Raw genomic sequence first — 18,840 nt, forward strand, 5'->3', positions numbered from 1 at the left:
AAATAACACATAATCCCATAGTTAAAATTCGCGCTAAACTACAGAAAGGACTTGAAGCTTAATAATACATTAATATGTCTCTCACTATAAATACAGGACAGGAAAGGACTGACATGTGTCTCACTATAAATACAGGACAGGAAAGGACTGACATGTGTCTCACTATAAATACAGGACATGACTAACATGTCTCTCACTATAAATACAGAACAGGACAGGACTGATATGTCTCTCACTATAAATACAGGACAGGAAGGACTAACACGTCTCTCACTACAAATACAGGACAGGACTGACATGTCTCTCACTATAAATACAGGACAGGACAGGACCGATATGTCTCTCACTATAAATGCAGGACAGGAAAGGACTGACATGTCTCTCACTATAAATACAGGACATGACTGACATGTCTCACTATAAATACAGGACAGGACAGACATGTCGCTCCCTATAAATACAGGACAGGACTGACATGTCTCTCACTATAAATACACAACAGGACAGGACTGACATATCTCTCAAGATAAATACAGGAAAAGACAGACATTTCTCTCACTATAAATGCAGGAAAAGACAGACATGTCTCTCACTATAAATACAGGACAGGACAGACATGTCACTCCCTATAAATACAGGACATGACTATCATGTCTCTCACTATAAATAGAGAACAGGACAGGACTGACATGTCTCTCACTATAAATACAGAACAGGACAGGAATGACATGTCTCTCACTATAAATACAGGACATGACTGACATGTCTCTCACTATAAATACAGGACTGGACACGACTGACATGTATATCACTATAAATACAGGACAGGACAGACATGTCTCTCACTATAAATACAGAAGAGGACTGACATGTCTCTCACTATAAATACAGGACAGGACAGACGTGTCTCTCACTATAAATACAGGAGAGGACGACATGTCTCTCACTATAAATACAGGACAGGACTGACATGTCTCTCACTATAAATACAGGACAGGACACGACTGACATGTCTCTCACTATAAACAACAGGACAGGACAGACATGTCTCTCACTATAAATACAGGACAGGACTGGCATGTCTCTCACTATAAATACAGGACATGACTGACATGTCTCTCACGATAAATACAGGACAGGACACGACTGACATGTCTCTCACTGTAAATACAGGAAAGGGCAGACATGTCTCTCACTATAAATGCAGGACAGGACTGACATGTCTCTCACTATAAATACAGGACAAGACAGACATATCTCTCACTGTAAATACAGGACAGGACAGGACAGACATGTCACTCACTATAAATACAGGACAAGACAGACATGTCTCTCACTATAAATACAGGACAGGACAGGCATGTCACTCACTATAAATACAGGACAAGACAGACATGTCTCTCACTATAAATACAGGACAAGACAGACATATCTCTCACTATAAATACAGGACAGGACAGACATGTCACTCACTATAAATACAGGACAGGACAGGCATGTCACTCACTATAAATACAGGACAAGACAGACATGTCTCTCACTATAAATACAGGACAAGACAGACATATCTCTCACTATAAATACAGGACAGGACAGACATGTCTCTCACTATAAATACAGGACAAGACAGACATATCTCTCACTATAAATACAGGACAGGACTGACATGTCTCTCACTATAAATACAGGACAGGACAGGACAGACATGTCTCTCACTATAAACAACAGGACAGGACAGACATGTCTCTCACTATAAATACAGGACAGGACTGGCATGTCTCTCACTATAAATACAGGACATGACTGACATGTCTCTCACGATAAATACAGGACAGGACACGACTGACATGTCTCTCACTGTAAATACAGGAAAGGGCAGACATGTCTCTCACTATAAATGCAGGACAGGACTGACATGTCTCTCACTATAAATACAGGACAAGACAGACATATCTCTCACTGTAAATACAGGACAGGACAGGACAGACATGTCACTCACTATAAATACAGGACAAGACAGACATGTCTCTCACTATAAATACAGGACAGGACAGGCATGTCACTCACTATAAATACAGGACAAGACAGACATGTCTCTCACTATAAATACAGGACAAGACAGACATATCTCTCACTATAAATACAGGACAGGACAGACATGTCACTCACTATAAATATAGGACAAGACAGACATGTCTCTCACTATAAATACAGGACAGGACAGACATGTCTCTCACTATAAATATAGGACAGGACAGGACTGACATGTCTCTAACTATAAATACACATAAAGAGAGACCTACCAGTCTAAATGAGCTAGATGGATTGAATCTGCCAAGGACCTGCCTCTTGGACAAGTCATCCGTCACATGCTCTTCGGCTGGGTTTTAACCCCTTAATCCCATATGACATACTATCCTGTCAATGTGACCTTGGACTTAATTCCCAGTGATGGGATAGTATGTCATATACAATCGGCTGCGCTCACGGGGGGAGAGTGGCCGATCGCAGCCGGGTGTCAGCTGACTATCGCAGCAGACATCCGGAACTATGTGCCAGGAGTGGTCACGGACTGCTCCTGGCACATTAACCTCCGGAACACTGCAATCAAAGATGATCCCAGCGTTCCGGGGGCATAGGCAAGCATCGCGCAGGGGGCTCCCTGCGGGCTTCCCTGAGACCCTCGGTAAACGCGATGTGCTCGCGTTGTACCGAGCGTCTCCTCCCTGCAGGCCCCGGATCCAAAATGGCCACGGGGCTACTTCCGGGTCCTGCATGGAGGTGGCTTACAAGCGCCTGCTTAGAGCAGGCGCCTGTAAGCCTGGAGCAGTGCACGTCAGATCGCTGATCTGACACAGTGCTCTGCAACGTGTCAGATCAGCGATCTGTCACTATATAGTGATGTCCCCCCCCCCCCCCGGGGCAATGTGATAATGTAAAAAAATATTCTTCCAATAAATACATTTCTTTATCTAAATAAATAAAAACAATAAAAGTACACATATTTAGTATCGCCGCATCCATAACGACCCAACCTATAAAACTTTCCCACTTGTTAATCCCTTCAGTGAACACCTTTGAAACAAAAAAGAAAAAAGCAGGCAAAAAACAACGCTTTATTATCATACCACCGAACAAAAAGTGAAATAACACGCGATCAAAAAGACGGATATAAATAACCATGGTACCGCTGAAAATGTCATATTGTCACACAAAAAAATGAGCTGCCAAACTGCATCATAAGTAGTGTTGAGCATTCCGATACCGCAAGTATCGGGTATCGGCCGATACTTGCGGGTATCGGAATTCCGATACCGAGATCCGATACTTTTGTGGTATCGGGTATCGGTATCGAAACAACATTAATGTAATAATGTGTAAAAGAGAGAATTAAAATAAAAAATATTGCTATACTCACCTCTCCGACGCAGCCTGGACCTCACCGAGGGAACCGGCAGCGTTCTTTGCTTAAAATTCGCGCGTTTACTTCCTTACGTGAAGTCCCGGCTTGTGATTGGTCGCGTGCCGCCCATGTGGCCGCGACGCGACCAATCACAGCAAGCCGTGACGTAATTTCAGGTCCTTCAGGATTTTAAAATTACGTTCTGGCTTGTGATTGGTCGCGTCGCGGCCACATGGGCGACGCGACCAATCACAAGCCGTGACGTCACGGGAGGCTGGACACCCGCGCATTTTAAAATGCGCGCGTGTCCTGCCTCCCGTGACGTCCCGGCTTGTGATTGGTCGCGTCGCCCATGTGGCCGCGACGCGACCAATCACAAGCCAGAACGTAATTTTAAAATCCTGAAGGACCTGAAATTACGTCACGGCTTGCTGTGATTGGTCGCGTCGCGGCCACATGGGCGGCACGCGACCAATCACAAGCCGGGACTTCACGTAAGGAAGTAAACGCGCGAATTTTAAGCAAAGAACGCTGCCGGTTCCCTCGGTGAGGTGAGCATAGCAATATTTTTTATTTTAATTCTTTCTTTTACACATTAATATGGATCCCAGGGCCTGAAGGAGAGTTTCCTCTCCTTCAGACCCTGGGAACCATCAGGGATACCGTCCGATACTTGAGTCCCATTGACTTGTATTGGTATCGGGTATCGGTATCGGATTGGATCCGATACTTTGCCGGTATCGGCCGATACTTTCCGATACCGATACTTTCAAGTATCGGACGGTATCGCTCAACACTAATCATAAGTGAAAAAAATAAAAAATGTATAGTTCTCAGAATAAAGCGATGCAAAAATAATTATTTTTTCTATATAACAGTTTTTATCGTATAAAAGCGCCAAAACATAAAAAAAATATAAATGAGATATTGCTGTAATCATACTGACCCAAAGAATAAAACTGCTTTATCAATTTTACCAAACATGGAACGGTATAAACGCCCCCCACAAAAGAAATTCATGAATAGTTGGTTTTTGGTCATTCTGCCTCACAATAATCGGAATAAAAATCGATCAAAAAATGTCACGTGCCCAAAAATGTTACCAATAAAAACGTCAACTCGTCCCACAAAAAACAAGACCTCACATGACTCTGTGGACCAAAATATGGAAAAATTATAGCTCTCAAAATGCGGAGACACAAAAACTATTTTTTGCAATTAAAAAGCATCTTTTAGTGTTTGACAGCTGCCAATCATAAAAATCCGCTAAAAAACCCCGCTATAAAAGTAAATCAAAGCCCCCTTCATCACCCACTTAGTTAGGGAAAAATAATAAAATTAAAAAAATGTATTTATTTCCATTTTCCCATTAGGGCTAGGGATAGGGTTAGAGTTAGGGCTAGTGTTAGGGCTAGGGTTAGGGCTAGGGCTAGGGATAGGGCTAGGATTATGGCTAGGGTTAGGGCTAGGGCTAGGGTTAGGGCTATGGTTAGGGCTAGGGTTGGGGCTAGGGTTAGTGCTAGGGTTAGGACTACAGTTAGGGTTGGGGCTAAAGTTATAGTTAGTGCTGGGGCTACAGTTAGGGTTAGGGCTACAGTTAGGTTTAGGGCTAAAGCTAGGGTTAGGGTTGGGGCTAAAGTTAGGGTTAGGGTTAGATCTAAAGTTAGGGTTAGGGTTGGGGCTAAAATTAGGATTGGGGCTAAAATTAGGGTTGAGCTAAAGTTAGGGTTTGGGCTACAGTTAGGGTACCGTCACACAGTACCATTTTAATCGCTACGACGGCACGATCCGTGACGTCGCAGCGATCGTATGATTATCGCTCCAGCGTCGTAGACTGCGGTCACACGTTGCAATCACGGCGCTGGAGCGATGCCGAAGTCCCCGGTAACCAGGGTAAACATCGGGTAACTAAGCGCAGGGCCGCGCTTAGTAACCCGATGTTTACCCTGGTTACCAGCGTAAACGTAAAAAAAACAAACAGTACATACTTACATTCCGGTGTCTGTCCCCGGCGTTCTGCTTCTCTCCACTGTGTAAGCGCCATAGCCGGAAAGCACAGCGGTGACGTCAGACGTCACCGCTGTGCTCGCTTTCCGGCTGGCAGACGCTCACACAGTGCAGAGAAGCTGAGACGCCGGGGACAGACACCGGAATGTAAGTATGTACTGTTTGTTTTTTTTACGTTTACGCTGGTAACCAGGGTAAACATCGGGTTACTAAGCGCGGCCCTGCGCTTAGTTACCCGATGTTTACCCTGGTTACAAGCGAACACATCGCTGGATCGCTGTCACACACAACGATCCAGCGATGTCAGCGGGTGATCAAGCGACGAAAGAAAGTTCCATACGATCTGCTACGACGTACGATTCTCAGCAGGATCCCTGATCGCTGCTGCGTGTCAGACACTGCGATATCGTAACGATATCGCTAGAACGTCACGAATCGTACCGTCGTAGCGATCAAAATGGTACTGTGTGACGGTACCCTTAGGGTTGGGGCTAAAGTTTGATCTCAATTCCAGCCAATTCTGCATTGAAAAAGTAAAACAGTGCTTCTTCCCTTCCGAGCTCTCCTGTGCACCCAAACAGGGGTTTACCCCAACATATGGGGTATCAGCATACTAAGGACAAATTGGACAACTTTTGGGGTCCAATTTCTCTTGTTACCTTTGGGAAAATAAAAATTTGGGAGGCTAAAAATCAATTTTTGTGGGAAAAAAATGATTTTTTATTTTCACAGCTCTGCGTTATAAACTGTAGTGAAACACTTGGGGATTCAAAGTTCTCACAACACATCTAGATAAGTTCCTTGGGGGGTTTAGTTAGCAATATGGGGTCACTTGTTGGGGGTTTCTACTGTTTAGGTACATCAGGGGCAATGCAAAATGACACCTGCAGACAAATCCATCTAAGTCTGCATTCCAAATGGCGCTCCTTCCCTTTCGATCTCTGCCATGCACCCAAACGGTGGTTCCCCCCACATATGGGGTTTCAGCGTACTCAGGACAAATTGGACAACAACTTTTGGGGTCCCATTTATCCTGTTACCCTTGGAAAAATACAAAACTGGGGGCTAAAAATAATTTTTGTGGAAAAAAATGATTTTTTTATTTTCACGGCTGTGCGTTATAAACTGTAGTGAGACACTTGGGGGTTCAAAGTTCTCACAACACATCTAGATAAGTTCCTTGGGGGGTCTAGTTTCCAATATGGGGTCACTTGTTGGGGGTTTCTACTGTTTAGGTATATCAGGGGCTCTGCAAATGCAACGTGACCCCTGCAGACCAATCCATCTAAGTCTGCATTCCAAATGGCTCTCTTTCCCTTCCGAGCTCTGCAATGCGCCCAAACGGTGGTTCCCCCCACATATAGGGTATCAGCATACTCAGGACAAATTGTGTAACAACTTTTGGGGTCCAATTTCTCCTGTTACCCTTAGGAAAATACAAAACTGGGGGCTAAAATATAATTTTTGTGAAAAAAAAGGAATTTTTATTTTCACGGCTCTGCGTTATAAACTGTAGTGAAACACTTGGGGCTTTAAAGCTCTCACAACACACCTAGATAAGTTCCTTAGGGGTATACTTTCCAAAGTCGTGTCACTTGTGGGTGGTTTCAATGTTTAGGCACATCAGGGGCTCTCGAAACGCAACATGGCGTCCCATCTCAATTCCAGTCAATTTTGCATTGAAAAGTCAAACGGCGCTCCTTCCCTTCCGAGCTCTGCCATGCGCCCAAACAGTGGTTTACCCCAACATATGGGGTATCAGTGTACTCAGGACAAATTGCACAACAACTTTTGGGGTCCAATTTCTTCTCTTAACCTTGGGAAAATAAAAAATTGGGGGCAAAATATCATTTTTGTGAAAAAATATGATTTTTTATTTTTACGGCTCTGCATTATAAACTTCTGTGAAGCACTTGGAGGCTCAAAGTGCTCACCACACATCTAGATAAGTTCCTTAGGGGGTCTACTTTCCAAAATGTTGTCATTTGTGGGGGGTTTCAATGTTTAGGAACATCAGAGGCTCTCCAAACACAACATGGCTTCCCATCTCAATTCCAGTCCATTTTGCATTGAAAAGTCTAAAGCCGCTCCTTCCCTTCCGAGTTCTGCCATGCGCCCAAACAGTGGTTTACCCCCACATATGGGGTATCGGCGTACTCAGGACGAATTGTACAACAACTTTTGGGGTTCATTTTCTCCTGTTACCCTTGGTAAAATAAAACAAATTGGAGCTGAATTAACTTTTTTTTGTGAAAAAACGTTAAATGTTCATTTTTTTTAAACATTCCAAAAATTCCTGTGAAACACCTGAAGGGTTAATAAACTTCTTGAATGTGGTTTTGAGTACCTTGGGTGGTGCAGTTTATAGAATGCTGTCACACTTGGCTATTTTCTATCATATAGACCCCTCAAAATGACTTCAAATGTGATGTGGTTCCTAAAAAAAAGGTGTTGTAAAAATGAGAAATTGCTGGTCAATTTTAACCCTTATAACTCCCTAACAAAAAAAAAATATTGGTTCCAAAATTGTGCTGATGTAAAGTAGACATGTGGGAAATGTTACTTATTAAGTATTTTTTGTGACATATCTCTGTGATTTAAGGGCATAAAAATTCAAATTTGGAAAATTGCGAAATTTTCAAAATTTTAGCCAAATTTCCATTCTTTTCACAAATAAACGCAGCTAATATCAAAGAAATTTTACCACTATCATGAAGCCCAATATGTCATGAGAAAACAGGGTCAGAATCACCAGCATCCGTTGAAGCATTCCAGAGTTATAACCTCATAAAGGGACAGTGGTCAGAATTGTAAAAATTGGCCCGGTCATTAAAGTGCAAACCACCCTTGGGGCTTAAGGGGTTAAAGGTATATATTCTCTGAATGCCAAAGAGTATAAGACTATAACATAAAAAGCAGCAATAATGGTGATAGCCTCTGATTCATGCAGCTCGTGGTTCAGGCAGCATAAATAAGCTGACATACTTCCTTTAAGTCATATAGGGAAACCTACAGATTATATGGCGTGAAATAGCTATACTCAAAACATACTGTTTTGACAAAAAAACACAAACCCCCAAAATGGCAAAAGCAAAAACATTGTGCATGTAGACTTCTCAATAATTTACTATAGTGTTTAAATAAGGTTAGTTAAAAAGATCTATAATATAACGCTGGGAGCGTCACTCTGTCCGAAGCCTTTATAGACTGCGCAAGCGCCGTCGCAGTCTGGACCCCACAGAGTGACGCTCCCAGGAGATCGCGGTATGCGTAAGCACTGAACGCACACCGCGATCTCCAACGGAGAAGCAGGGACGAGCCAGGAGGGTGAGTATGCAATATTTTCCTGTTCCTGTTCCAGAGATGCGTGCTGCTCCATCCTCCGCTTGCGACTGTTCACTCAGAGGGCGGCGCGCATTAACGCGTCATCGCACCCTCTGAACTGAACGGTTCAGAGGGCGTGATGACGTGCTTAATGCGCGCCACCCTCTGACTGAACAGTCACAGACAGAGGACCCGGAAGATGGAGCGGCACGCAGCAGTGGAACGGGAGACAGGTAAATATAGCAAGTGCCGGAGGCCTGAGCTAGCGGCGACTCCGGCACCTGACCCCCCCCAGAGCGCCGGTGTCCCCGCCTGCTCAGGCACTCGGCACCCAGCACAGCCGCCCGCACTCACCACCGCCACGCACAGCCGCCCGCACTCACCACCGCCACGCACAGCCGCCCGCACTCACCACCGCCATGCACAGCCGCCCGCACTCACCACCGCCACGCACAGCCGCCTGCACTCACCACCGCCACGCACAGCCGCCCGCACTCACCACCGCGACGCGCAGCCGCCCGCACTCACCACCACCACGTGCAGCAGCCCGCACTCACCACAGCCACGCGCAGCCGCCCGCACTCAGCATCGCCACGCACAGCCGCCCGCACTCACCACCGCCACGTGCAGCCGCCCGCACTCACCACAGCCACGCGCAGCCGCCCGCACTCACCACAGCCACACGCAGCCGCCCGCACTCACCACAGCCACGTGCAGCCGCCCGCACTCAGCACCGCCACGCGCAGCCGCCCGCACTCAGCACCGCCACGCCCAGTCGCCCGCACTCAGCACCGCCACGCACAGCCGCCCGCACTCAGCACAGCCGCCCGTACTCAGCACCGCCACGCACAGCCGCCCGCATTCAGCACCGCCACGCACAGCTGCCCGCACTCAGCACTGCCACGCACAGCGGCCCGCACTCAGCACAGCGGCCCGCACTCAGCACGGCGGCCCGCACTCAGCACAGCCGCCCGCACTCAGCACAGCCGTCCGCACTCAGCACAGCGGCCCGCACAGCCGCCCGCACTCACCACCACCACACACAGCCGCCCGCACTCACCACCGCCACGCACAGCCGCCCGCACTCACCACCGCCATGCACAGCCGCCCGTATTCACCACTGCCACGCAGAGCCGCCGGCACTCACCACAGCCACGCTCAGCCGCCCGCACTCAGCATCGCCACGCGCAGCCGCCCGCACTCACCACAGCCACACGCAGCCGCCCGCACTGAGCACAGCCGCCCACACTCAGCACCGCCACGCGCAGCCGCCCGCACTCAGCACCGCCACGCACAGCTGCCCGCACTGAGCACAGCCGCCCGCACTGAGCACAGCCGCCCGCACTCAGCACAGCCGGCCGCACTCAGCACAGCCGCCCGCACTCAGCACAGCCGGCCGCACTCAGCACAGCCGCCCGCACTCAGCACAGCCGCCCGCACTCAGCGCGCAGGATGGGAGCACATGACAGGATGGGGACGCAGGATGGAGCAGCACATGATAGGATGGGGGCGCAGGATGGAACAGCACATGACAGGATGGGGATGCAGGATGGAGCAGCACATGACAGGATGGGAGAGCAAGATGGGAGCAGCACATACCAGGATGGAGACCATATACCAATATAAATGCTCGCCACCCGGGCGTAGAACGGGTTCAATAGCTAGTTATTTATAATGCTTGAGGTAGTAGGAAATTTGTTGCTTTTATATTCTAGGCCGTTTCCTCAGTATGCTGAAGAATGAAGGATTAGGAAAAGATACATTAAAAAAGAAAAGCTCACACTAGAAATCTTTCTCTTAGGGTTTGATTGTTTAGATAAATTATTCACAAGAACGCACAATGACTAGGTTAGGAATGGAACGGGGCAAACCAGAACTAAGAGATGATATCTGGAGTCTTGCACAATAAAAACGGCTTCTGTTTTTCTGTGCATAAAGCCAACTACAAAATCCTTTCGGTATAATCATGTAGGAACCACTCCTCCTCCCATTAAAGTTTTTATCCTTTTAATATATTGCAATTATCATATTATATAGCACTGTGTATTTACAATTGCTCATTTTGCCTTTCCAGCCAGCCATTGGACCAGAAAGGTGAGCGGTAAGAGGAGTGTAAGGATTTTTTTTTATTTTTTAACATTTTGATGGCTATTTACAGCTCAGAAAAGTGGTGGGCATTAACCCTTTTCTTGCTGAATCGACACGGAAACACGGGACTCTATTGTGATTAATTCTGTTAGAGTTCTATAGATCTATGTTTCCTGATCGCAATGCATACTATGGGATAGTGTCCCTCTTTTCTTTTTCAGTTCCTTTCTTTAAACTATTTAAAATGTTTTTAATATATTGATATTAATAAAATATTATGTTTTATCAAGAAAAGTGTACTTCATTTTTACCTGGGTATTAGTTTACCAATAGGTAAATTGGTTGTGGTTATTATAACATTTATTGAAGTACAGCCCATTTGTTAGGGTGAATGTGACATTAAAAGGACAAAAATGTGTTATAAAAAGATGGGAGAGCAGGAATCCCTCATGTTTCTGTGTATTTTGTAGTGGGGGACATCATAGTAGTTTGTCTGAAGAAAAATGACAAGTAGAAAGAGCGCTAGCAGAGGGGGAAACAAGTAAAATGCAGAATAGTGTTAGTCATCTGAAGCTAGAGGTAAACTTTAAAGCACCACTCCAGCATTCTTTTTATTATTTTACTGCGTAGAGTGGTATCGCTAATCTATGTTCCATGCCACTAGTATTTTATTACGAGCTGCAGTCTTCTGTTCTTCCCAGTGCCACTCTGGTCTCACTCTGCCATCTTGTGACCGCAGCTTCTGACTGACCGGAAGTCAAAGGTAATGGTCACAAGCTCACAATGTAAGTGTATGAGACCCTTGTTCTGGCCTCATTCTGGCCCTCATGGACTAACATTGAGCAGTGGCTTCTGGACTGCCAGCAAACACTGGAGTGATTCAGCAGGTGAAAACCTGCAGAAGATGAGAAGAAGATGGCGGTTGGTAAGTGTATTACTGGTTGGTAAGTGTATTACTAGGGGCAAGTAACTTATATTAGTGACACCACTCCAGCGATAAAATGAAAAAAAATACTTGAGTGGTGCCTTAAGCCTTCAAAAGGCTAAATTCTTGTAGTCTTGTAGGACAACTGTATTGGAAAAAAGAGATGTTGGAGCCCATAACCGCCAAAAGTGCATTATAGAGAATTAAGAAGGTTGACTTTTGACATTACATGATGACTTTGACTGCAAAACAGGACACACATTCAAAAATTGCTATATGCCACTGATGCCTCATGTGTTATACAGGTAGAAGGGGCTGCTGTTATGACCTGGTGGTTACGGAGCGGTACTGAGATGACCTGGTGGGTAAAACCAATCATGGGCAAGCTCAGAGGAGGTGGCAGCTCCACAGACAGAAATCACTGATATGACCTAGTGATTACGAAGCAGCACTGAAATGACCTGGTGGGTAAAACAAATAATGTACAAGCTCTGAGGAGGTGGTAGCTTTACTGACCGCAATCCCTACTCCTAACACCAACACTAGAAATAGCCGTGGAGCGTTCCTATCTCTGCCTAGACGCCTCTTCACAGCCTAAGAACTAGCTACCCCTGAAGATGGAAACGGAAAACTATCTCACCTCAGAGAAACCCCCAAAGGAAGATAGCCCCCCACAAATATTGACGGTGAGTGGAGAGGGAAATGACAAACTCAGAAATGAAACTAGATTTTAGCAAAGGAGGCCAATACTATCTAAATAGACAGAGATAGAAAAGGCTACTGTGCGGTCAGTATAAAAACTAAATGTCCACGCAGAGTTTACAAAAATAACCTCCACACCGACTCACGGTGTGGAAGGGCAAATCTGCGACCCCAGAGCTTCCAACTAGCCAGAATATTTCATAATGACAAGCTGGACAAAAGAGACATAACTTAAACTGAACAGAAGGTCATAAGCAGGGAAACACCCAAAAACTAGCAGAACTTATCTTAAGCTGAAATGGACTGGCCAACAGAGAACTTCCAGGAAAGAACTGAATCCACAGGAAAAACATTGACAGCTGGCATCAACTACAGCCAAAAGCCCAGTTAAATAACAAGGCCAGGGAACTGATTAGTGAAAGCAGCTGCTAAGTTCCACTCGAAACCACCAGAGGGAGCCCAAGAGCAGAACCCCCAAAAATACCATTCGTAACCACAGGATGGAGCCCAAGAACGGAATTCACAACAGGCTGCATTACAACCCATACAGTACCGCGACTGTGATTGACAAGCAACCAAGCAAATCACAAAATGTCAGACCCAGTTGGACTTTTTGCAGTAACCTAAGGCTTGCATTGCACCCCCATTCACCTGTAGTAGTAGTGTCACATGGCAATCTCACAGTCAAAATTGCTTTGTAAGCCGAGTCTTAGGAAATTCACTTGCAAATACTCTTTTCACTCACATAAATCTAGGACAATTCTGACCCAAGTTGGAGATTAGTTACAAAAGTGACTCTCTGTCAGAGTCTTCGGAGGACACAGTGGATCCATACATAACACAGACCATTGAGTTTAATAAGAGATGTGCAGTTCCTCATTCCTCCTGCGGGGCTGCTGCAGGGCAATACAATACTAATGATTTCCTGTACAGATTTTAGCTGATATTTATCATCTTAGCACAATAAACAATCTAACCCTCAGCCATAATTTCTCACATGTTGAGTACAAATTAGAAAAAAAAGTATTTAATGGACAGCATGGTAAATAATTATTTTTGTAATTGTTTTCTTTTAATTATAGACAAATATTACACAATATTATATTACATTTCATTTTATTAGATATATTATTAAAATATGAACAGAACATTTATAATTCATTTTAACCCATTTATTACCAAAGGCCTAGAATACACTTAAGTTGCAAAATAAATATATGGAGGAACTAGACATACGGTCCCCAATTAACCATTCTCCTAGGTTACTTGAAAAAGTTATTATGACAATAAATAAAGAATGCATCACCTCTCGTCACTCCTCTCCCTCCTTAAATGTAATAGCAATTGTCATAAATGACTTCCAATTACAATATCAATGCTCCATGTACTGCAGTCAAGAAGAATGTGTAATAGCCGTTTAGCAAGGAACAATGCAAGTAAAATAAAAAAAACCCAGATGATTATCATATCTTGTTAAAAACCGAACTAATGAATATCGCCAGCAAAACCATAGTTTCATGTAAATCATTGCAATGAAATGGAGAGAAGGAGGATTGTACAGAACTAATTGGTCATATGAGGTTATACATTACTGTGGTTATTCTATAAGGCACTGAATGGGTTAAAGTTTAATTTCATTAAGTAGAAAAGGAATTGGGTTGAATCCTGCCTAAACCCCCCTAATCTTATAATAAGTGGTCAGCGGTTATTTGACAACACCATTTTGTGAATGAAGAAGCTTGCAGCCATCAATCTTAGCCTATAACTGATCCGACAGCACATGAAACCACCATCATGTACCAGGTCACAGATGGGATCCCCTTTATGTAGGAGATTACTTAGTTGTGGCATGTCAGCACTGAATGATTCATATAAAAGGCCGCTACTCTTCTTTTTTTCCCAATAGAATAATAGTGAACCTTAAAGGGAACCTGTCACAATGAAAATGCCGTCCTCTCTGCAGGCACCATGTTATAGAGCAAGGGAAGCTGAGCAGATTGATATGTAGTTTTATGAGAAAAGAATCAGTATAACCTGTGTTTTCATCATCTTAACCTCTGTTTTCCTAGGATTTTGTGTCCAGTGGGCAGTGCTATCAGTGACTGACAGCTGTCTATGTATAAATGTGCAAAGAAAAGGAGCTGTCAGTCACTGATAGGGTTTTGAGTCCAGTGGGTGATCCTATCAGTGACTGATAGCTGTCTATGTATAAGCATGCATAGAAAAGGAGCTGTCAGTAACTGATTGGGTTTTGTGTCCAGTGGGCTATCCTAATAGTGACTGACAGCTGTCTATGTATAAACGTGCAAAGAAAAGGAGCTGTCAGTCACTGATTGGGTTTTGAGTCCAGTGGGTGATCCTATCAGTGACTGATAGCTGTCTATGTATAAGCATGCATAGAAAAGGAGCTGTCAGTAACTGATTGGGTTTTGTGTCCAGTGGGCTATCCTACCAGTGACTGACAGCTGTCTATGTATAAACGTGCAAAGAAAAGGAGCTGTCAGTAACTGATTGGGTTTTGTGTCCAGTGGGCTATCCTAATAGTGACTGACAGCTGTCTATGTATAAACGTGCAAAGAAAAGGAGCTGTCAGTCACTGATTGGGTTTTGAGTCCAGTGGGTGATCCTATCAGTGACTGATAGCTGTCTATGTATAAGCATGCATAGAAAAGGAGCTGTCAGTAACTGATTGGGTTTTGTGTCCAGTGGGCTATCCTACCAGTGACTGACAGCTGTCTATGTATAAACGTGCAAAGAAAAGGAGCTGTCAGTCACTGATTGGGTTTTGTGTCCAGTGGGCTATCCTACCAGTGACTGACAGCTGTCTATGTATAAACGTGCAAAGAAAAGGAGCTGTCAGTCACTGATAGGGTTTTGTGTCCAGTGGGTGGTTCTATCGGTGACTGACAGCTGTCTATATATAAGCGTGCATTGAAAAGGAGCTGTCAGTCACTAATAGGGTTTTGAGTCCAATGGGTGGTTCTACCTGTGACTGACAGCTATCTATGTAGAAACGTGCATAGTAAAGGAGCTCTCAGTCACTAATAGGGTTATGAGTCCAGTGGGCGGTCCTATCAGTGACTGACAGCTGTCTATATAGAAACGTGCACAGAAAAGGAGCTGTCAGTCACTGATAGGGTTTTGAGTCCAATGGGTGGTCCTACCTGTGACTAACAGCTGTCTATGTAGAAACGTGCATAGAAAAGGAGCTGTCAATCACTGATAGGGTGTTGTGTCCAGTGGGCGGTCCTATCAGTGACTGACAGCTGTCTCTGTATAAGCATGCCTAGAAAAGGAGCTGTCAGTCACTGATAGGACTGCCCACTGGACACAAAACCCTAGGAAGAGCAGAGGTTTAAATGATGAAAGCACAGTTTATACTGAATCTTTTCTCAGAAATCTATACATCAGTCTGTTCAGCTCCCCCTGCTCTATAACATGATGACTGCAGTTTTGACTGCATTTTCCTTGTGATAGGTTCCCTTTAATGCTGACCCCAAGAATACACAGCAGTGAACTGCAGATCTGCGCTGCATTAAGACACAGCACATGAAAGCTCACTGTGACTTGAGACAGAGAGAGAGAGCAGCAGCTTTAAGTCTAGAAAAAATAGAGAAAAGGGAGGAGGAGGAGGAATCGGAGAGGAGAGATTGTCAGAAGAGGGAGCTGCAGGCAGTTAAAACCAATCCACAATGAATAAGAAAAAAATATGCAAATAAAGTGGGATAAAGATCAAAATTCATAAAATGGGAAATCTGCATTCATAATGGCACGTAACATAATAACATGCAATAATCAGTGCAGAAACAAGTACTATTTAACCCCTTCTTGTAGTATCTGAATGAGTTTCCATTTAATAACAATAATAATAGTAATAATAATAATTTTACTTCTGTAGCACCAAAATATTCAGCAGCACTTTACAATTATTAATCTCACCCACATTGCATATATGTGCATGGCATGATCAGAGAAAGGTGCCAGCTTCTTACCAAAAACAGACAGCACATATTAATTAGAGTGATTAAGAAATGCTTACCACCAGCACAGGTACCCCAGTGACCAGAGAGAAGAGAAGAACTGGAGGGATATCACTGCTCTCATCAGGTCCTGGATAGGGCTTGGTGTAGGAACTGTCAAAGCAGAAAAACCCCTGGACATTCACAGTGAACGTGTCCGTGTACTCGAAGTAATAAGCCAGCATTACAGTCCCTGCCATAATCACCATCTGGAAATAAAGCATGATCGTCAGGGAGAATTGAAAACTCATTTAAAGAACCATCCACACAATCAAAGGCACAACCGGAGCTTTAGGAGCTGTCCATGCCACCAGTGCTGATATCTACATCTCTATGCTGGAGACACAATGATACAAGGATTGTCGAGTTCAGCTCCCTCGTTTCCTTCACCTAGAAAGCAGCTTCCAGCAAACAAGATCATCTACTTAATTAAAATGGTTGTCTGGATCCACTGGCAGATTTAGATCAGATGCCCACACATAGTAAGTTGCCTTCAAAGACTGATGCTTCAAGCTCAAGCATGCAATAATGATTTCTCCCTTTCGCCTGATCACTGATCCATCGTAGCTGCCAAACAGAATTCACATGGTTCCAGCTGCTTCCCAGGTGGTGAAAAATAGAGGATAGCTTTTTTTTTTCTTCCTTGCCACAGTGCTGTGTTCGGAAAAAGAAATTCAAGTGGTGAGCCTGCCCCATTGCAAAGCCATCCTCTCTTTCCCACTATTGAGGTTGGAATTAAAACCAGAAATCCCAGCAGAAAAGGTTCAGATCCTCCCACTGTGCGGAGAGAGACAGAGAAGCCCTTGTCCTGATCTGAAGAACAGAGCTTAATAATTCTGAATTAGGAAGTGATATCAGCTCGTCCTTCCATAGAATACAGTACGTGTCCATCCATTGCTGAATAGGTAGTCGGAGTAGCAACTTGGCGCTGAAGGATCCTTTCTATGGCTGTTACACATATAGTCTCAATTATGCTGGCATGTGTACTGGATGAACCTGGCAAATCACACTATTTTTTTTAAATCTCTGCAATGTAACGTCCCCCTCATTGCTTATACTCCTCCCATCTAAGAAGCAAATGCTTTCTCTACAGCCTAGAATATAACATCCTCTTCTGCACTTTTACAATGGACAGTGACAGTCCTTAGCATGAACTCAAAGCTCCTAAAAAGAACACTAATTATATCTCATAATAAAGAAAAGCAGGGAAATACAAGGATAAATTTAGTGGCTAAGAACCCGAGGCAACCCGATAGATGGAAATGAATATTTAGCAGACAGAATAGGACCAGCCCGACTGGGTACACCTTGTCGTGGTGGGACGGTTTTTACACTTTTATCATAATAGTGTTAACTAAGTAGCCTCTGTTATTTACATGTACTATTACTATTTAATCATTTATTTACTACAAGTTATATGCAAATTGCCTCTTCAGAGAAGTCTAGAACTCTATAGCACCTCCTGTTGGAAGCAACGATCCTGCAAGTCACTATCGACCATTTCACAAGCCTTGTAATATGACTTAGGAAAAAACCAAATCAGAATCTCAATTTGAAGACACAGTGTTTCAGGCTATTGCCCCTCATCAGTGCAAAGTATGAGAACTGATTTCCCTAGGTGAGAGGTCCTGGACTGAGGTCTAAGGGGTAGCATTTCTCCTTGTGGAAAGTGACATACCAGCTCTGGCATGCCAAGATTAGGATGATTATTCGCCGTGCAATGCTCCTATGGGAAAATTTGATTTGCAACTTGCCTCTTCAGAAAGGAAGAAGATTGGAACTATATGGCTCCATCTGTTAGCCTCTCACCTAGCCAAATCGGTGCTCATACTTTGCACTAAGGAGGAGCAATACCCTAAAACACAGTGTTTCTGCTAATTGATATTCTGTCTTTTTTCCTAAGACATATTGCAAGTCTCGATAAAATGTGTTGTCCTCTTCTATACTTTTAGAATGGACAGAGACAGTCCTTAGCATGGTATCAGGGCTTTTTAAAGAAACAATAATTATAGCACCTAATAAACTGTAAGAAAAGCTGCAATGACACCAGGAAATACAAGGATAAAATTAGTGGCTAAAAACATGAGGAAACCAGGTAGGTGGAGATGAACATAAAGCAATAAATTGGGAGACAAGAAGGACAAATGGGAGCAAAAAGGAGAGTTTTATGTAAATGAGAAGAATATGAAGACAAGGAAGAGTATGTGAAAATTGGCAATAATATTTATTACTAGTCTACCATTCAATTGTAAATTATATCGTAGCAAGCAACATTTTCTCTATCATGATGTACTATCACTCTATCACTATCATGTTAGAGAAACCTTTTTGTAGCAGAAAAATAAGGGGGACAGTACAAGAGTAAGAGGTTC

The 18,840-nt window shown here is 44.1% G+C and overlaps 1 protein-coding gene across 1 annotated transcript in view; it reads right to left on the minus strand.

Moving 5' to 3' along the window:
- PLPPR5 (phospholipid phosphatase related 5) overlaps positions 1-17,469 on the minus strand; it is a 321,333-nt gene extending 303,864 nt beyond the window's left edge. The window contains exon 1 of the mRNA XM_077277317.1: positions 16,489-17,469. Coding sequence (XP_077133432.1) covers positions 16,489-16,719 — 231 coding nt within the window. The 5' untranslated portion in view covers positions 16,720-17,469. The remainder of the gene's footprint in view (positions 1-16,488) is intronic.
- Positions 17,470-18,840: the final 1,371 nt, after the last annotated feature.

This window comes from Ranitomeya variabilis, chromosome 8, assembly GCF_051348905.1.
Source record: "Ranitomeya variabilis isolate aRanVar5 chromosome 8, aRanVar5.hap1, whole genome shotgun sequence".
Classification (NCBI taxonomy): domain Eukaryota; kingdom Metazoa; phylum Chordata; class Amphibia; order Anura; family Dendrobatidae; genus Ranitomeya; species Ranitomeya variabilis.